Below are 20,335 nucleotides of genomic sequence, written 5' to 3'. Positions count from 1 at the left end.
TTGCGTTCATTGGGGGATGGGTGTGCTACTTTCTCAGCAAGCTGGGAATAAAATGCTTCACTAAGGTTTTCCAGGTTCGAACAGCTGTAATCTGAAGAGGTTTTAATTGATTTTTACTAATAAAACCGTGAACTGATTAACTACCCCAAAATAACTGGGGGAAATACTGTTCGTTTGCACTTGGGCTGGGCTTTTAAATTGTAAAACTGAGTGTCAGTAAAAGGCCAAGAAAAGGATAAGGGCTAATTAAGAAGATCTAAGGCAATCCAGTTTATACCGTACATAAAGATGGTTTGGGTTTCTAATCGTTTCCCCCAATTGCCAATCAAAATGAGTGGATAAAAGCCTACACTCACACATAAACCAAACATCTTGTAGCTTACTCCACAGCTGAAACCTTTCCTGTAGACAATATTAATCTGTTTAGTAACTTTGACAATGTTTCCATATTAAAAATAAATGTGTATATCTTAAATGAATAAGCAAATGAAGAATACATTATGTGTGGACAATTACAGACATCTAAACAAGTTTCCCCACAATGCCCTTCTGGTGCGTGGGAGGTTACTCTTTATCGTTGAGCCAGCTTAGTGAGGTGATCCTAGGTCCTCATGAGCCTTCTGCTACTACCTCTGGAAACATTGATCCCTGCCAGCATGTGTGGGAGAAGGCATCGCTGTGGACAGACAGGCAGAGCAGGTGGACCGCGGCTAGGGAGATGACCCTCCGGTGGGTGTCCCACCAACTCTGGAGGCACCGAATGAAAGGTCTCCTGGTGACTCTGGCTGTGACGTTACTGCTTATGCTGCTGGCCACCCAGGCTCTCCAGCCTGTGAGGTAGGCAAATACAGTTTATTGCTCTTCCCAGTTTGTTTTGGTAAGGTAATGATATGTTGTTGATGTCCTAGTTATCACAACCTCTAGGGTTCCACATACACAATGTTCTGCTAATAATGCAATCAATGAAGATTCTAGGTAGATTTTGTGAAAATGTAAAATGCTGTGGCTAACGTTTACAAGTTTTTAAAAGGACATACTTTTTTCCCCATCTCTGATCTGGGTTGTAGCCAAAGACCAATCCTGGATAAAAGGATAGATCATGAAAAGGCACAGCACAGACCAAAACATGCATCCTTCAAGGAGAGTGGCAGGAAGAAGGCAGGTGAGATCACCACCACACAACCTACAGAAGACATTCCTGGCTCCACCATAGAAAGGAGAAGGAGGACGCCACCGCCAATCGTCTTCCTCAAAACACACAAGACGGGGAGCAGCACTGTGCAGAACCTTTTGTTTCGGTTCGGGGAGCGAGAGAAAGCCACATTTGCCTTTCCTCACTACACTTACCAGTTCAGTTACCCAGAAAGGTACTTAGCACATTATACTTTGTCTTTTACAATGGAAAACAGAAAGGAGAACACATTTTACAGTTTTTTACAGTTAACAGTTACAAGTTATTTACAATCAAATAGTCTTCTGTGTTTGGGATATGATTTGAGGCTAGCGGTGCTCAAAGTAAAGCAAAGAGCCTTGTTGATAATAAATATTGGTCAAGCAATGTGTTTTCAAAAGACAGTTGTACAGTTGTGCACTAACATCTGTTCCCTCTTCGCAGGTTCAGAGCGGAGTTTGTTGATGAGCTGCCGGACGGCTCCACCCAGTTTGACATCCTGTGCAGCCACATGCGTCTGGACCTGGCCCAGGTGATGCAGGTGATGCCCCAGAACGCTGTGTACGTCACGCTGCTGCGCGAGCCCCTGCGGACTTTCGAGTCCGTGTTCAACTACTACACCTCCACCGTGCCTTCCTTCACCAAGGCCCAGAAGGCAGCGGATGCTGCAGCAGCCACCGCCGCCGCAGCTGGCTCCCTGAAGCGAAGATCGGCGCTCACCATCTTCCTGGAGAACCCGGAGACCTACTGGGACCCGAAGGAAGTCGGGAATGGCCTGGCCAAGAACCCCATGTGCTTCGACATGGGGCTAAACAGCCAGCAGTGGAACAGCTCCTGGCCGGAGGACCTGGCACGCCTGGAGGAGGCCTTTCACCTGGTGATGATTGCCGAGCACTTTGACGAGTCGCTGGTGCTCCTCGGGGCGTTGCTGGGCTTGGAGCTGGAGGAGATGGCGTACGTGCGGCTGAATGTGCGCTCGGTGCTCAGCGTGGCCACGCTGGACCAGGCCACCAAGGAGAAGCTCAGTGCCTGGAATGCCCTGGACACACTGCTTTATGACTTCTTCCTGCAGCTGTTTTGGGAGAAGGCGGAGATGTACGGGCGCAAGAGGCTGAGCCGCGAGGTGGCGCAGCTCAGAAGGGCCACAGAGCGCGTGCGCAAGATGTGCGTGGCCAGGGAAGGGGTGCCCCCCGGGCAGCTGGAGGACTTGGTGCGGCCTTGGCAGACGAACTCTGCCACCATCATGGGGTACGAGCTCAGGGCAAACCTCAGCCAGCAGGAGCAGGGCTTCTGTGTGCGACTGGTGCTGCCTGAGTTACAGTATCATTCCCATCTGTACTTCCAGCAGTACGGCCGTGATATGAGGTCCGTTCCCACAGACTGAACTGGACCAGATATGCTGGACTTGGACTGGATATTGGGCCTGTCTGTGTTTTATATTCTTGTTTGGTAAAAATTACTCCATTTATTTCATGCTAAAAAACATTCAGATGATTTGTTGATGTATATACTATTAGATTATAAAACGCTGGTTTCATTTTAAAATGATACATTCATTTAATAAATACAGTGTCTATGTCCATTTTGATATTGCCAGAGAATTTTGATTTGCAAGAAGTAATAAGAACAATATGTAAATAAAACAGTATAGATAACAAGGAAACGGTACATATATAATACATACTGATAAAACCACCATGCACCCAGAACCAAACACATAAATGCTGCTGATGCTGCAACACGATGAATCTGAGGTAGCCTTCTGCTCTTTGAAGTTAGCAGCAGGATTGCATTCTACTAGCTCCATGTGCCTCTCACATGGTCTGTGGAATGGAGTGCAGATTTAACCCATTCACCAAAAGCACATCCTATCACATGATCTGGGAGACTCACTCACTGCCTGCTTAGTCTAATAGAGGATTCCTACTTCAATCATGGAATTACAGACACAAGCCTCAATTACCGGCATCAGGTCTTGGTGAGAGGCTAAAAGGCCATGATCATCATTTTCAAGATGAGTCACATGACAGGAAGCAGGTAGGAACTCTGACCATATTTGGCCCAGTTCATACAACAGTACAAACCCAGGACAATGGTTTTGATTCAAGAAATAAATATATGTAATATTAATAACAGCCTGATCCTCATTTTGCATGAATATTTCCATTTCATTTTCAACAATAACCCACCAAGCCCTAAATCACATAACCCTGAGGTGAATAAATATGTCTATTAAATGAAATTAACGAAAAAGGGCAGTGCCAGTTGCCAAACTGATCAAAACTTATCCCAAAATACAAACATAACCTAAGAGTAGCCTCACTCAAGTTCCAAATGATTTTGACTTTGGGACAGTGACAAAAAGACCATACAAGTACACTAAACGTGTGTTTACACCTTCATGCATGAAAATGACGACAGATGCACACATTTTCTATGCGAGGTAATAGGAATCAGATTGTCTGGAGGTCCTGAGACAAACAGACGATGCTGAGGACACAACAGAGACATGGCCATATGGGACGGGCTTACTGGGACCTTAAAGACCACCGCAGCTTAACAGGCTCAGGCCTCTGACCACGGTCCAAGGACATAGAGGTGAGCACAAACAGTGTTGACAGAGAGACCAACCAAGAAAATAAACAAGAGTGTATAGAGTATTAGGAAGTTACATTTTGCCAACAGGTGAATATTTTCTGTCCAGGGAAGACTGCCAGATATTCATCTATTCAGGCATTTTCTTATTTAGAGTCAGCCCAAAATTAAAGCTTAATTAATAAATAAAAACGAAACATACTTCAACTTCAAAATGAGTGCAACATTTTTTGACGGGCATTGACCTCAACATTAAGGGGGTAAGTGAATAAGCTGGCAACAGAACCCAAACATCACATATGAGAACTATGTCAGTGTATACTCAGCAGTAGTGTATGCCAGTGTATACTCAGCAGTAGTGTATGCCAGTGTATACTCAGCAGTAGTGTATGTCAGTGTATACTCAGCAGTAGTGTATGCCAGTGTATACTCAGAAGTAGTGTATGCTAGTGTATACTCAGAAGTAGTGTATGCCAGTGTATACTCAGCAGTAGTGTATGCCAGTGTATACTCAGCAGTAGTGTATGCCAGTGTATACTCAGAAGTAGTGTCAGTGCAAAACACTGATTTTGTTTTACATTCAGAGCGGTGCGTCATACGCCAAGCTTATCAAAGGAAGACAGGAAGGCCATGTAAACATTCTTTGCTCACAGAGGCTACTATGAGCACTTTCAGTATAAACAGCTTTCACAGAGTAACTGTTTTTTTTTTTTTCTTCTTATTTTTGTATAAAGACCGGGCTGGTGTCAGTGTCAGTTTGTATCAGTCTGGTGTCCTTAGACAGTTTACTGTGGTAAGTAGTGTGTCCTCATAGAAACACAAACTCATCCGTGCCACTCGAATAGCTTGTGTGGCTCGCCCTGCTGAGGATGCAAACTTCGGAGAAGAGAGACATTTCACTCCGTGTGTCGTCCTCCTCGTCCGCCCGCTGGCCCTCCACAAAGGTGAACATTGGGTACTTGCTTGTATCGTAGTTCAGGACCTAAGAAGAAGGAGTCAACAGCACAATGTGAAATGGCTTTCGCTTCATCAAGCAGCATTGCTCAGTCGCTAACTGACACTGGTGAATCCATACATGTAACTCCTTTCATGAGCTCACATGCCAAACTGAACAGCAGGCTTTGGTGGTGCTGTTGTCATGACGCGCCACCTGAGCTATAGGCTATAGGCTCTGGGCCCACATATCACTCCTTTTAATTAATCTGTGAGCATTTAGGGCTATCAACAGCTACATGGACAGCATCACATCATGTGAGCATTTAGGGCTATCAACAGCTACATGGAGAGCATTACATCATGTGAGCATTTAGGGCTATCAACAGCTACATGGAGAGCATCACATCATGTGAGCATTTAGGGCTATCAACAGCTACATGGAGAGCATTACATCATGTGAGCATTTAGGGCTATCAACAGCTACATGGAGAGCATCACATCATGTGAGCATTTAGGGCTATCAACAGCTACATGGAGAGCATCACATCATGTGAGCATTTAGGGCTATCAACAGCTACATGGAGAGCATTACATCATGTGAGCATTTAGGGCTATCAACAGCTACATGGAGAGCATCACATCATGTGAGCATTTAGGGCTATCAACAGCTACATGGAGAGAATCACATCATGTTTCTAGTGTTCGGCCATCTGTGTCCAGAACACAGTTGGAACATATTGTGATTTGATCGACATGGAGTGATTTAAACTCCAGGTTCTGTTATCCACATACCGCACTGACCAGCGCACAGAGCGTCTCAAACTCGTGCTGGCCTCTGGCATAGAAGCCCACAGCGCAGCTGGGGTCCATGCGGCTGAACGGCATCTTCCGAGCGGACTTGCAGTGAAACGACTGCAAGAACCAGAAAACAGGAGATAATTAGTAAATATCCACATGCACCATTGGACATGCTGTGTCACATGAGATGTTTACCATCACTTTCATTTACGTACAGGGAAGTTCTTATGCTCAGTTATGAGGTGCTCTGGACCTTCTGATTAGATGTTGCAGAGCATCTCCATACCTCTAAGGGGAAGTCCTCTTGGGTGATGTCCACTGTGGACTGGCTGTAGTGGGGGTCTAAGTACACCAGCTGCTGATCTGAGTGGGCGGTAAATAAAAACATAGCAGAATGGAAAGACCGGTCAGGGAAGAGGCAGAAACACAAATGCTTTATATTAAGGATTCCTGTCGTATTGTCTTACGTAATAAAATAAAACAAGCAAAAGAACAGCTTTCAGGGGAGATATATTCGGTTTATCCTGTGAACTCATGTTCACCTCCACTCCTGATTAATGACTTGTTAAAAATAGTAAACAATGTCAGCTAGGGTATGCATTAGTGTTCTCTGAAACTGAAACAGCAGATTCAATTGAAATGTTGACAGGTATTGCTTACCTTGGAAGCCGACAAAGTAAAGTGAGTGTTTGGGCTTGCCACCAATGATTCCAATGCAACACTCTAACCCAAGAAGTCTCTGTTAAAATGATTGGCACAAGGTGAGTACAAATGAATAGCTCAGTTTATGATCCAAGTTTATCTACATTGGTCACCAACAAAAGTGTTCAAGGCTCACATTCCTTAAGTGCCTGCTATGTATGTACAGATACATCCACAGTGGATGTCATGAGTGCATCTGTGACCATCTGATAACTCACTTTGACACACTCAGTGTAGGCTGGGTTGAGGACGTCACCCCCAAGCCGAACAGGCACCAGGAGGATGAGGGACCTCCACGGAGCTCCACGGCCCCTGGGGCCCTCATGCTGGGGCCGCTCACACTGCCTCACAATGTCCCCTTTGTACACTGCAGGACAGAGGGGAAAGAGGGGAATGTGAGTTCATGCACATTCAGTCACACACATCACACACAGCTCATGCAGATAACCACAAAAGAGGCATCAACATCAGCTGTTGAATTCCCACTAGCTGTGGTTGTAACACAAACCGTTATCTCATAACCATAAGGGGAGCACAGATCCAAGTTAGTCAACTCTGAAAGACCATGGCTCTGGCTATGGGTTAAGCACTCACCAAGTGCATAACTGACCAACAGAATATCAACAATTGTTACTAAATGAAGACTCTCTGAAAATGTTAAAGTTTGAATAGATTTGCTTTACTTCTAGGGATGCTTTATTTGAAAGAAAAAGAATGTGCAATGCATATGTTATCATTTCAATACAAGTATTCATTATTTTAATATAGGTGTTCCTGGACAGAATCAATCCCACATCTTTCCCAACTCAGGAACAGGAACATACATCACTTATACAGCTTATCTACGGTGGCTGGATTACATTTGAGGCAAAAACTGCCCCAGATTCAAACAGTTGGCAGGCACTCACCAGTACAGTCCTGGGCCACATACACGACCAGATCAGATAACTCAGATGCTGCTACCGCGTTCCTGAGACAGACAGACAAAGAATGACAGATTGACAAAAGACAGGCGGTCAGAAATAAGAAACAAAAAGGAGAGAAATGTGACATTTATACTGCTCTGTGATACACTGCATATACAGTGGGGAAAATAAGTATTTGAACCCCTGCCGATTTCGCAAGTTTGGCCACTTGCAAAGAAATGTGTGATCTAGAATTGTAATGGTAGGTGTATTTTAACAGTGAGAAACAGAATATCAACAAAAAATCCAGAAAACTGCATTTTATAAGATTTATGACTTTATTTGCATTTGATGCAAAAAATAAGTATTTGAACCCCCAAGCAAACAGCAAGAATTCTGGCTCCCAATGGCCAGTTATGTGACAGATTAGTCCTCATTAGGTCTAACAAGGTATACCTGATCTCAACTGGTGACCTGTATAAAAGAAACCTGTCCAAAGAATCATACTTCACACCTTCAACATCACCACCATGGGCAAGACCAAAGAGTTGTCCGAGGACGTCAGAGATAAGATTGTAGACCTGTACAAGGCTGGAATGGGCTACAAAACCATTGGCAAGCAGCTTGGTGAGAAGCAGATAACTATTGGTGCGATTATTCATAAATGGAAGCAACACCAAACAACTGTCACCCGCTCTAGGTCTGGGGGTCCATGCAAGATATCCCCTCATGCGGTATCGGTGATCATCCGAAAGGTGCAGAATAACCCCTGAACTACACAGGGGGAGCTTGTGAATGATCTCAAGGCAGCTGGGACCACAGTCACCAAGAAAACCATTGGCAACACACTACGCCGTAATTCTTCAAGTACTGCAGCATTCGCAAGGTCCCCTTGCTTAAGGAAACACATGTACAGAGCCATCTGAAGTTTGCCAATGAACACTTGAATGATTCTAGGGAGGATTGGGAGACAGGATGTGTTCAGATGAGACCAAAATCAAGCTCTTTGGCATCAACTAGACTTGCCGCGTTTGGAGGGGGAAGAATGCTGAATATGACACCATCCCCACCGTCAAGCATGGTGGTGGAAACATTATGCTTTGGGCTGTTTCTCTGCCAAGGTTACAGGACGACTCCACCGCATCGAGGGGACTATGGATGGGGCCATGTAACGTGGAATATTGGGCTTGAACCTCATTCCCTCATTCCCTCCCATTGAAACGCAACCTTAAGGATTTGGAGAGGATCTGCAAAGAGGAGTGGACCAAAATCCCTCCTGAGATGTGTGTAAACCTGGTGTCCAACTACAAGAAATGTCCGATGTCTGTGCTTGCCAACAAGGGTTATTCTACCAATTACTAAGTCATGTTTTGCTAGGGGTTCAAATACTTATTTTTCGCATCAAATGCAAATAAAGTCATAAATGTTATAAAATGCAGTTTTCTGGATAATGTTTTTGATATTCTGTTTCTCACTGTTAAAATACACCTACCATTACAATTCTAGATCACACATTTCTTTGCGAGTGGCCAAACTTGCAAAATCAGCAGGGGTTCAAATACTTATTTTCCCCACTGTACCATTCTTGGAAAAGGTCAGTAGACCAGGACAAACAAAAAAGGTCTGTCTTGAATAATTTAGATTTCAGGGATTAGCACACACCTCATTGAGACTGGTTCACAGCAGACTTAACAAATATTGAATAACCTGATCCCGCCCAATGAGCTACATGAAACAAGCCAGGGAAGTGAGTTATTTCTGGAGTGTCCTCTGTCTATAGCCATGGCTCACCGAATGATGTGGGCAGCAGTGGCAGGACCGTACCAGTCCCCAGCCCTCTTCCCATGGCTCATGCCCATGTCCACCAGCTGGTGCAGGCCGAAGGGGCAACCTGGCTGGTCAACGAACCATGACACCACCATCCTGTGGGTGTCCTCACTCCCACTGCCACCCTCCTCCATCAGGCTGCAGCCCATACTCCTCCTCCTGACTCTGGGGCCTTCTGCTGAGGCCACGCTCGTGCTAGAGGAAGGCCGAGATGACAGGACCTCCAGGTCATCTTTGGTGACATGGTGTGAGGCAGCCCATGTCCATCCTACAGTGAACATCACATCAAAGTACTTAATAGTTAGGAATTTTGTAGGGACCTGAGGTGGACTAGAGAGGCAGTTGATTTGGTTCCCCCTATACTTTACTTTCAATGCACATAAAGTAACACTGTGCAACAATGTGAAACTTTTTGAGGTATGGTTTTATAGGCAACTAGTTTTGGTACCATCGTCAAATTCAATTTGATAGCATATGGTCATGTTAAGGACAGATAAAGACCTATGTCTTTCCCACTAGCCATCCAGGATATGCCCTATGTAGTGCTGTGTTCCGGGCTGGAACACCCTGCAAAAATGGAAGAAAAGCATTCACAGCATGACATTGGCAGCTATACTGCCAAAAGACACCAGGTAGTTTGTGTTGGCAAACTTCTACTAGTGTCAACTGGGCTGTTTGTGGTGTTTGCAGGGTTTTTGCATGCCTTTAAGGTAGTTAGCTTGCTTATTTTGGAACAGAGCTACTCAATGCTGCTTTAAATATAAAAGACACAAGGATAAAAGGTCTATCTATGGCTTCTGATGTCATTTGATACTTGACATAATATCTTCATAATAGAACAGATTGTTCCCTTACCGCCTCCATGTACAGTGCGAGACAGTTTTGGTGTCCTTATTTCCAGCTCACCTGGTGGAAGCAGGTGAAGGAGCAGCCCCTGCGCCAGCAGCATCTGCCCGCTGCGCAGCATGCAGCCCCAGCCACAGTCACTTGTGAGGGTGGAGCCAGCCAGCTGGGGAAAGCCTTTGCGATAGGTCAGCCATAACAAGGAGGAAAAGGCCCGTCGGAATGCCTCCCTCTCTCCTGAACAGTTTTAGGGGTAAAGGTAAGGGGTATGTTTTAAAGTGAGAGGTGTAACTAATGTGTTGGATTAAACATACTACCATCATAAGGTAGTAATGAGGTTTTGATTAGGACACTTTGGTACAGCGGAGAGATCGACTTCCCACATTTCTACTTCCGTTTATAGGCTTACAGAGCGGACAGAGCGACAAAAAATACATCCAGCACTTGCTTTGGAGGGAAAGCAGAACCCTAAAAACAGCTATTTTGATTTTATTTGGTTCCTCTCCACAAATATAAAGGAAAGAAGGGTTCTTAGGAACTCATTGATTGTAGTAGCCTGTATTTCTCTTACCACTGTAGCTTAGCAGGTAGTAGTGCCCCAGTAGGACAATAGGTGACCTCTTATTGAAGTGGGACTTTGACTTAAAAGACCAGCCTGCAGGTAAACATCACAATCATTTTAAGACCAAAGGTCTTTCGTAAGAGTGAATGAAAACAGTGGTACTTCAATAAAATCAATTAAGTTACGTAAAAATTGAATACAGGTTTTTCTCAAATTTAAAAAAAGGGATTTACAGGAATGAAAATGTCAAGGAAAGTACCATATTTTACACTGTTCCATGCAGACACTAGCTTGCTTTTGATTCTGACCCGTTCCTCTGGTTTTTCTGTGTCCTCCCTGGCCCCAGCATAGCCCATGGTGCCCGGAGAGGACAAGAGAGATGTATGACTCTGAGCAGGGAAGTCACCAGGAGTCACAGGGTTCATGGCCATATCCCTCTTCACCTCACGGCCATAGCAGTCTCATTGCTCTCACACTGCACACAAGCAAACCTAGTGTCAGATGGATGGGGCAGTCTTCAGTGCATGGTGAACTTAACATTTGTTTGTCCACTTTCTCTCCAACTCTCTGTCTGTCACACACACCCTTCCATTACCGAAGTCAACCTTCCAGAGAAACACTTTAAGTCTCAAAGAAAAGGTAGGCATAATGTTCTACTGTGGCACTGGGACATGTGATATCCGTGTGACAGGAATTCCACAAATTCTATGCATGTCAAAGGGAAATCTCAATACCTACTACTAAATCTGAAAACCAATATTCTTAGAATGGTGTCATTGATTCACATTAGATCATTTGCTTGTTGAATAAACATAACTGGTTAGCAGCACCCATATTATCATCCCACTTGGTTTTTTAATAGTTAGGTGGTAGCTTTTAAATAGTGCCGACACCAAACAAGACAGTCAGGAAAGGGCATTGAATAGCAATGTGACTTCTGGTTGATTCATTAACCTATGCTGGGACTAGGTACGATTTATCTTCAAAAAACGAGCGAATTACTTTAGGTTAGCCATTAGGCTAGCCGGTTTGGCAGCTTTGTTCGTGTTCTAAATTCGATACGACCTATTCTTAGCTAACTAGCTAACACACGGAAAGAAAGGACCATCAAAAAGACAACACCGTGTAAGCAAAGGACCTTGCCTTCAAAGAAACACACAACAGCGACTGCAGTTAGCTGACAGGTATGTTGACGTCTGCAAGTCAACAGTACAATACCATTACAAACTAGCTAGCTATGCTAGCGATAGATGTGAAACTTTAATCCCTTGGCAGGCAAACATTTAAAGATAGATATAGACCAGTCAATGGCTTTCGACCAATCAAATTGCAACTACATTCACGTAAGCGACGTTAAAAACCATTACGCAGAGTTTAAAATGGAGCAAAATATACATACCTTTGAATTACATAGCTCACTTTTACCTTTTTTCTTTATCTTTGTAAACATTCGTGATCTCCCCAAGCATTCCGAATCAAACTGTTGGACATACTTCCTGTTTATGCTGTAGGTACTTGGCAACCTTATCAGAGCTGTGATTGGTTGAAAACGTTGAATGGATTTTCTCACATTCGGTTATTTCATTTCCTCACTTTCCCAGTTTGAAAATATTATTGACCTGTAGTATGGTGTTAATCTATATTTTACATTTAGAGCTGAAAAATAACTACACAGGCCTACAGTCTCGTTCATTTGAAATCACATCTTGGACTATTTATGATCTCATATACGAATGAGTTAAAGTACAGCCTCGATTTACTAGCCTACTCTGGATTATGCTTCCCTCTCTTATACACTATCCAGGAAAATCCTCCAAAGTCTAAGGGTGTGTGATGAAAGTGAAATATTTGTCCCTACATCATTGTTCTATATTCTAAGGATAAAGTCAGTTTAGAAGGAACACAGGAATACACATTCTAGTTATCCTTTTCTCAACTTTATTTTGTACTGCACTTAAGTTTTTTGCATTGGTTCACAACATTGCCTGAGTAAATAAACAATAAAGAAAATGGAAATTGTAATAAATGTATATGAAGCATACGCAGCAACTCTCTGACCTCCACATGCACACACACACACACACACACACACACACACACACACACACACACACACACACACACACACACACACACACACACACACACACACACAATAAATACATTTAAAAATAATAAAATATTGTGACAATGAAAATGATATTCTCATGTGCATGTGACCTATACAGGTATGAACACAACTCTGTTTAGAGCAAGTAAATAAATAAATAAAATAAATAAAAACAAAACATTTAATTTATTTAATTTTAAATTAAATAAGTACATAAATAAAGTGCATTCTTTAACAGCTTCTGCCCCTAACAAAGACAATAAGTGTACTGTACCTCAGGCAAAGGATTCTATGCCTACAAAACTAGACACAGAGACAGGCAACAGACACCCAGATGGAAATGTCATCCATATGACAGATCATAGACTGAAGGTTCTATTACTACATCATACATTTATAACACACACACACACGCACACAGGAAACCAATCAAATTGTTTTGTATTAAGTACTCGCACAAACATTTCTAATTGATAAAAAAAGAATGAGACTGCTACAATGGCACAAAGACACCTATGCAATGGTAGTCTGATTTGGCCCTGTGTTATTTAATGTGAATGGTATTCTTTGTCACTAAAAACTTGAGCTTGGATGTAGAATAGACGTGGTAAAAAGAAGAATCTAGAACTCAGAGATGACAAATGACTTGACTGCTAGTCCACATGAGGACTGCCATCGCATTGTTCACAACATCACAGCATCTCTTTCTATGAGACAACACCACAGAAACAAGATGTCTTTGCATACAGCAGGGAAGAGATCAATAATAGTCTATTTGTCAAGAATCCAGGTGCAGATAGTGCATTGAATGGATGATACCATGCCCACTCTGATCATTTCAGCACACTGAGCCTGGTGAGATAAACGGACAAACTTTGACTTCACATTAGAAAGCATGCACAGGATGTACTGAGAGCCTATGAACATTGACCACGACCCCTCATGGCCTCTACTTGGGTCACGACCCCTCACGGCCTCTACTTGGGTCACGACCCCTCACGGCCTCTACTTGGGTCACACCAGGGCTTTTTCTGATATCCCATTCTTGTGCACCACGTAAACTCGACTTTAGGACCATCAGGGATTTTGTATTCCAAACGCACCGATGTGCAACTCCAGCGAGCATTGTGCAAGTTTGCCACTCCTAATCTTACCCACCAAGGCATAAGCTCTTTTAAAGCGAACAAACAGTAGCCACACAGACATTTTGAGTCACTCGTCAATCAGCAGCAATCACAGTTACAAAACCTGTTATTATATCTCACAGCCGCAATTAATTCCTTGTGTGTTTCTCAATGCCGTTGACCTCATGCCATCACTCGTGCCTTAACTAACGCTCATGTGCTGCAGTGTCTTAGAACAGATGACGTTTTGTTGTCAGAGCGGCCATCTGAGGCCCATCTGATATCATTGCTATAGCTCAGGCCATGCTACTTTATTTTCTGAGCTATGCTAAAAAAAAACCTGACCGTAGATATGCAGTTCCCACAGGCAGTGGAAGAGAAATGATAAGTGGGAGTTCACAATGTTCACTAGCATTAGGTCTGTTTTCATTCTTTTTTTTATGTGAAACATGCATTAAAAAAACATACATATATATCCTATATACACCTATGATGTTGAACATACACATAACACCATATGCACACACATTTGACAACAGTTATTGAAGCACCTTTCTTGGATCTACTTTTCCTTGTTTCGTTTATGATAAAAATGCCTGATGATATGGTTTTTCTTGTAGTCGAGCAGGATTAACTGACTTGGTGGAATATTGTGAAATTTCCTAAAAGGCATTTGGAATTGGCTTGACGTGATCAGTGATGCTTGGAGGAGCTCTTGGCTTTATCTGACTTTGATGAGCCAGAGGGACCAGGCCACGTTCCTGTGGCCCCACGTCGACTTCCAAACAAAGTCTCTGATTTTCCTGAAGAGCCTCCCCGCTTCTCCTCAGCTCCCTTTGGGCTCCCGTCTTTGGTCTTGCTCCCGTCCTGGGAACCCAGCTTCATAGGCCCCAGTACTGTTTTGGCTACGCTGGTCAGCTGGGTGACAAAACTGGCCCTGTCTCCTGGGGAAGCGGCTCGTGATTTGCTGGATGACGGAGAGAGAGCAGTAGGAGAAGGAGTTGCAGGGTGCTCCTCCACGACCTCCAGGAGTCGTTTCTCTTCTCGGGTGCCTCGCTGGCTGTTTGTTGCGCCCGAGATCTTCCCCTGATTGGGCCTCGGTGCAGCTGGGCCTGGGTGTGAGGCAGGAGGAACTGGAGCTTTGGCTTTACTTTCTGACAGTTTCTCACTGGTCCATGTACCTTCCTTCAGGCCGGGTCCATCCTTCCCTGTTGTCTCTGGCCCTTTACCTGGTTTGGTCACCTCTGTGGAGTCTGCCTTCAGTGCAGGAGCTTTGTCTTGAGCTTGACCCTGGACTGGAGAAATAGTGCTCTTCACCGCCTGACTGGTCAGCTGCTTCTGCTCTTGGATCAGGGCACTTGGAGAAGGAGTGACCAGAGTTGCTGGGCCCTTTTCTGAGGTTTTGGCTCCACAGCTGGAGGAAGTGGCTACAGTGCTGGAGGTGCTCAAGAGTGGGGACCGATCGCCAGCGGTGACCTTAGGTGCTAAAGCTGTTGAGGTCACTGCCACTTGGCTGGGCTGGGGCTTCTCGGCTGAGACCTCTTTGGCCTTGACTGTTTCAGCCTGTAGGGATGTTGCTGCCTCCTTATTGACAGTGCTCTTGGTGACCTTTGTGACCTCAGGTGCAGCCTTATCCCTGCCTGTGAGGAAACTGTCCCGGCTCAGGGGTGACTCCTGTCTGCCCAGCCTTCGGGACGGCTTCATTATCAGGTCATCTCCGGCGCTGGCGTGTGTAGGGGTTGGGGTGGGTGTGGGGCACTCCTCGGGCGATCCCGCAGTACCACGCTCACCCGCCGCGTTCTCCCCCTCAATCTCCTGCAGGCTCTGCAGGGCCGACTCACAGTGGAAGGGCTCACGCCTGTAGTCGCCGTGCAGCGTCACGTCCAAGCCGTGTTTCCGCACCATGCATGACCCCCCCACCTTCCTATCCTGAGCCGATACGGATGGAGAGGTGAAGGACGACAGTGAAGAAGACGACGAGGAGGACGAGGAGGGGAAGGACTGAGGTGGTGGCTGGCCCAGCTTCTCCGCGGACTGCACACGCTGAAGGAGCGGCGAGCGGGGCGGCTCGGCACTCTTGGGCCGCGGGCGGGTCACGGGGGGCGAGGCGTGGAGCTTGGCGGGGAATGCCTGCGTGGTGTTGCAGCTGCCCATGGAGTGACCAGCTATCGGGGGCGGGGAGGAGGTGGTTGGGGAGGGGGTGTGTGCCAGCGGGGACAGGGGGATGTTGCCAGCGGACTTGCAGCGCGCTGAGCGGTACTGGCGGTGCAGCTTGGGCGAGAGGCCGTGCAGGGAGCTTGGCCGCATGTGCTGGGAGGCAGCGGGGGAGTTTGGGGTGCTGGAGGCTGGAGAGCTGCTCTGAGACGAGGTGCCTAGAAGGATGAGAGAGAGGGGGACAGACATCAGACAATGGGCACATATACTGTATATCTCACATACACATGGGTAACTGCAAGTGTCAGTTAGATGGAAATCCACTGACATCTGTGCTCTAATGTCATCTAATTTGAGACATCTTCAGGCAACTAGTCTGCCTGCAAAAACGAATTGTTTTTAGTTATTCAAAAAGTTTGAATCTTTAATGTTTCAGAAATGATAGACTTTGAAACCCTTGAACAGCCTTGTACGCCTACACCAACCCTGTGAGGCATAGGCCCCAGTGGTCTATGTGGGGGCGCTAGCCGTCGGCTAGTCTGGAGCGGAGACTGACCCAGGTAGGCGGACTCAGGTGGGGAGCGGTATGTCTGCGTGGGGGAGCGGGCAGACAGGCCGTGGGTGGGCGAGCCAGGGAGGCTGTCTCCGGAGGACAGAGAGCGGTTCAAGGATGACAGGCTCCGGCTCGTGTGCAACAGGTTGGACTGCTTGGTGATCTTCCGAAACAGGGAGCTGCGCTTCTTGCTGCAAGAGAAAGAAAGGAAGAGAGAGAGAAAGAGAGAGAGATACAGAGAGAGAGAGAGAGGGAGGGGGGAGAGGGAGAGATGAGATGCAGAAAAATACCTAAACATCCACAACAGGCGCTAGACAGTTAGCTGTGGGCTACATTTATCTTACAGGTGGAACAGATGTGTTTTATATTAAAAGGCCTGTTTACCTCTCTTGTCCCTCTTTAGCTCCAGACTTCTTGTTTCGTCGAGCCATTTTGCCCTTGTAGCTTGTCTTGCGTGCTGGCCCGATCTTGATGGATGTGTTCTCAAAAGGAGTGGTGGTCACTGTGACTTTGTTTCCACTCTGTGGTTTGAACAAAAGCAGTCACTTGGCCATTCTACCACGTGTTAAAGTAACAGTATGCAACAATTATACTTCAGTATTAGGGTTAGGATAAGCCGTTTTACCTTAAAATAACAGCTTGCAAAAAATTGGGGCGCTACAATGACTTTTAATTTGGAGAATCGCCTCCGTGCCATTGCTATACCAGGGCCCATAGGCTTATAACTGCTAAATGTAAGATTGCCTGACACCGCCCGGCTTTCTACTGTCTGCCGAACTAGTAAGTAGCTTATTTGCCGTCTTGCTTTGTCTTGTGTTGCACTTGCTTGATGTTTGACTGTGTTAGGACAGTTGTTGAGTAACTAGTTTGTCATAATGTCAAAGTCAGCACATTTAAAGAGATTACGTTAGTTTTACCCGCTAGCATATCGTTAGCGAATAGCAATTGATCCGGAATGCTTCTTTAAGATAGGATGCATCCTTTAATGCATCCATAAATTGAGTGCTTGTTAGTTTTGAGTTCAGTAGCTTTTTAAATTTGCATATGGTGAATGAAAGTAACAACAGTAATCCTGTCTTCTATTTCATTTACAGTTCCACTCACCTTTAGAATGAGTTCAACTACTTCAGTATGCACAAGTCCATGGACAGATTCTCCATTGACATGGGTGATGAGGTCACCAGCGCAAAGACCCGCTTCTTGGGCAGGACCCACCACCTCAACATGCTGCGATCAAAACAAAGCAAAGTCAGTCACATAACTGCTTCAAAGGTCATTGCCTTTATTTTTTAGTTTTAAAATATGAACACAGAAACATATGTGCAATAAATATTAAATCAAAAACCATTAAACTGGACCACAAGTATTCCTGACATCAGATGTAACCCTGTCCATAAAAAGCCACTCCAAAAAGTATGAAATCTCATATGAGCTCACTCACCCAGACCATATGGTGCACGCTGTACACATCACTGTCTCCCATATAGACGCGGATGGCACGCAGCGTAAAGCCATACTTCTTCCCCGCCCTCTGGATGGTGATGGGTGAGCGGAGGACGCTGACTGCCGGAGAGTAGTCTCGGCTGGGGGATGAGTCCCGGGAGGATGGGTTGGAGGAGGTGGAGCGTGGAGACATGGGGCTGGCCAGGGGAGAAGTGCCGTGCTGCTCCACTAAGGACGGGGCGAGTGGAGAGGTTGATGGGTAGAGAGAGAGAGAAATGGAGCACAAGAGACAGATAAGAGGAAAGAGAGAAAATGTAGGGAATGGAAATGATACAAATGAAGTGTTATATTTATGGGCATACAACTTGACGCGGTAAAAAATATAAAATAAACAGAGTAAAGCAATTTTGTAAAACTGTAAGACTAGACGGAACATTCTTGGCTGATTATGTACCCCTAGTGGTCATAGCTGGTACCTGTTGGGATGATGACTGAGAGGGCCGTGGCGGAGGCTGACTTGATGACCTTGGTGCCCGTGCGTGGGCTTTTTTTCTCATCATCGGCCGAGAGCTGCTGCTGATGACGCACGCGCCGCAGGACCAGGTCATTGGTGGCCCGGGGCCCAACGGGGTCACATGGTGCCAGGTCCCTGGAGGAGGCAGCAGGAGGGTGGGTGGTGGCAGCGGGGACGGCAGCTCCCACTGCAGAATCTGATGGCCTGAACATCTTGTCTGTGGATGGGTGGGGGGTGGGGCAGATCATTAACCATCATGCAGGTGCACTGACAGTGCGAAGGGTTAGGGGCACACCCTGCATTTCCATGGGAACAGTGTAATCTCTGGCACACTATGAAGGAATACAGTCTACACCAGTGGCCCTTGTTGACTAGCGGTTGATTCCCTCAATCAAAACCATGCTTTCAAACCTCCACCAGCACACCCTCCCAATTACATATCACCACTGACCTCCAGCATGGACTAGACTGCTGTCCTTCGGGATGGCCGACAACTCTGCAAGGCTGGACAGGGCGGGCATGGTGGCACCCTCCAGCGATGTGCCCCTAGTCTTTATAGCCGTCTGGCGGGTGACAGGAGAGGAGAACTCGGAGTCAGCCTCCAGTGGCGAGGCGAATCGGTGCGTGTCCATGAGCGCAGAGAAGCGGCGTCGCACGCCAGACGGAGGGCTGGACTCACTCTCAGTGAAGGAGGACTCGGAGCAAGAGAGACGCTTCCTGTGGAGGGAAGAGAGAAAATGGAAGACAGCCGAATTAAAAAAGCACGGATCAGTAAGGGGAAACTGTCCTGCCAGTACTCTTGGGTTAGCCTGGTGTTTTTTGTCACTTTTATAAGATGCGTTTCATAAGAAGCTTGTGGCAAAATGAGAGCTGGAAGGGGGGATGTATATTTGACTCAGAAGCTGGATTCTTATTATAAATGATGTCAAATTATAGAGTCTAAGGCCAAGAGTGTCCACTCTCATCTTACAGGATGTATTGCAAACTCAGAAACAAGCTTAATACTGACAAAAGACATTGACATTCACAGTGTACATTGACACTTCTGGACATTCCCAATGCGTTTCTGTTTGGATTCCACACTCACATCTCAGGGGATCCAGTCCTCCAGGTCTTGTCCCTGAGTGTGAGGCTGCCCAGGCTTTCTCTCTTGGTCACCCTGTCCTCCCGGTGGGCCTTGTGCTCCCTCCTGGTGACACCTGATGGCTTGTGTTCCAGCTGGCACAGGTGCTCCATGCTGCTGTACACCTGTAGTTTAGCAAATTATTGTGTATCATGAGTTTCAATGGAGGTATGGGCAGGGCAGTAGACTACAAATACCAGAGTTCTTTTCAATGTCATATGGTCTGTTGAGAAATAGACTCAGAAATTAAATATGACTGATGTTTGGATGGGAGTGAATAGTACAATAAAACAGGAGATAGCAGATAGAAGTGAACAGAAGCAGACTGAAGCAGACATAGAATGAAAACAGATTCAGCCTGAGATTGAGAGAGACAGCAAGATGAAGGAAGCAGAATGGGAGAGTGAGTAAGATAAGGAGGGTCACCTTGCTGAAGCGCGGCGAACAGGACGAGAAGCGACGTATTTCCACAGGCTCATCATCGTTGGTGTCATCCTCATCATATGAATGCACATGATGGTAGCGTTCTGATCGAGCTGGGAGGAAGGGAGGAAAGATGTTTAAAGATTAGCACACGCACACACAAACACACACACACACACACACACACACACAGACACAGACACACACACACACACACACACACACTCACACACCCGAGCCATGTATAAACGACAATTTCATATCCTGTCTTTCTATCAGTCAAACATGCAAGTACATAGTATTTTACTACAGTTACACACACAGAGATACACACACACGTACATATATACACACAATAGAAAACGTACTATCAAAGTAGCTGGTGTCCTCCTCAGACTCCAGGTGTGGGATGAACTCTGCCTTCTGCCTCAGAAGACTGTTCCAGTCCAGCTCAGTGAAGAATGGGTGCTGCTTCACTTCAAAGGCCCCCCCTGTACACACACACATACACACACACACACACACACACACACACACACACACACACACACA

General features: G+C 45.7%; 3 protein-coding genes across 3 annotated transcripts in view; 1 reads left to right on the top strand and 2 right to left on the bottom strand.

The window, feature by feature from the left end:
- Positions 1–541: 541 nt before the first annotated feature.
- LOC308379449 (galactosylceramide sulfotransferase) lies at positions 542–2,555 on the top strand (the record flags this gene model as incomplete). The annotated part of the gene is made up of 3 exons (XM_080856594.1): positions 542–837; positions 1,068–1,367; positions 1,616–2,555. The coding sequence occupies 3 exons, from the start codon at positions 542–544 to the stop codon at positions 2,553–2,555; spliced, it is 1,536 nt and encodes a 511-aa protein (XP_080712720.1).
- A 2,019-nt stretch (positions 2,556–4,574) lies between these two features.
- On the bottom strand, positions 4,575–11,795 carry atg4db (autophagy related 4D, cysteine peptidase b; the record flags this gene model as incomplete). The annotated part of the gene is made up of 11 exons (XM_080856007.1): positions 11,765–11,795; positions 10,599–10,830; positions 10,349–10,432; positions 9,841–10,014; positions 8,899–9,202; positions 7,111–7,172; positions 6,421–6,569; positions 6,161–6,239; positions 5,787–5,863; positions 5,495–5,614; positions 4,575–4,748 (listed from the first exon to the last, which is right to left on the bottom strand). The coding sequence occupies exons 2-11, from the start codon at positions 10,768–10,770 to the stop codon at positions 4,575–4,577; spliced, it is 1,395 nt and encodes a 464-aa protein (XP_080712133.1). The 5' UTR covers positions 10,771–10,830; positions 11,765–11,795.
- A 2,471-nt stretch (positions 11,796–14,266) lies between these two features.
- mast1b (microtubule associated serine/threonine kinase 1b) overlaps positions 14,267–20,335 on the bottom strand; it is a gene marked incomplete at both ends in the record, with an annotated part of 36,226 nt that continues 30,157 nt past the window's right edge. Inside the window, 10 exons of the mRNA XM_080856065.1 lie at positions 14,267–15,945; positions 16,284–16,471; positions 16,665–16,801; positions 17,385–17,507; positions 17,722–17,951; positions 18,200–18,454; positions 18,689–18,954; positions 19,325–19,485; positions 19,787–19,896; positions 20,152–20,274. Of these exons, the coding sequence (XP_080712191.1) occupies positions 14,267–15,945; positions 16,284–16,471; positions 16,665–16,801; positions 17,385–17,507; positions 17,722–17,951; positions 18,200–18,454; positions 18,689–18,954; positions 19,325–19,485; positions 19,787–19,896; positions 20,152–20,274 (3,272 nt within the window). The remainder of the gene's footprint in view (positions 15,946–16,283; positions 16,472–16,664; positions 16,802–17,384; positions 17,508–17,721; positions 17,952–18,199; positions 18,455–18,688; positions 18,955–19,324; positions 19,486–19,786; positions 19,897–20,151; positions 20,275–20,335) is intronic.

This window comes from Sprattus sprattus (genome assembly GCF_963457725.1).
Source record: "Sprattus sprattus genome assembly, chromosome: 18".
Classification (NCBI taxonomy): domain Eukaryota; kingdom Metazoa; phylum Chordata; class Actinopteri; order Clupeiformes; family Clupeidae; genus Sprattus; species Sprattus sprattus.
Note: the sequence above shows the minus strand (reverse complement) of the source record. Positions and strands in the feature narration are given on the sequence as shown.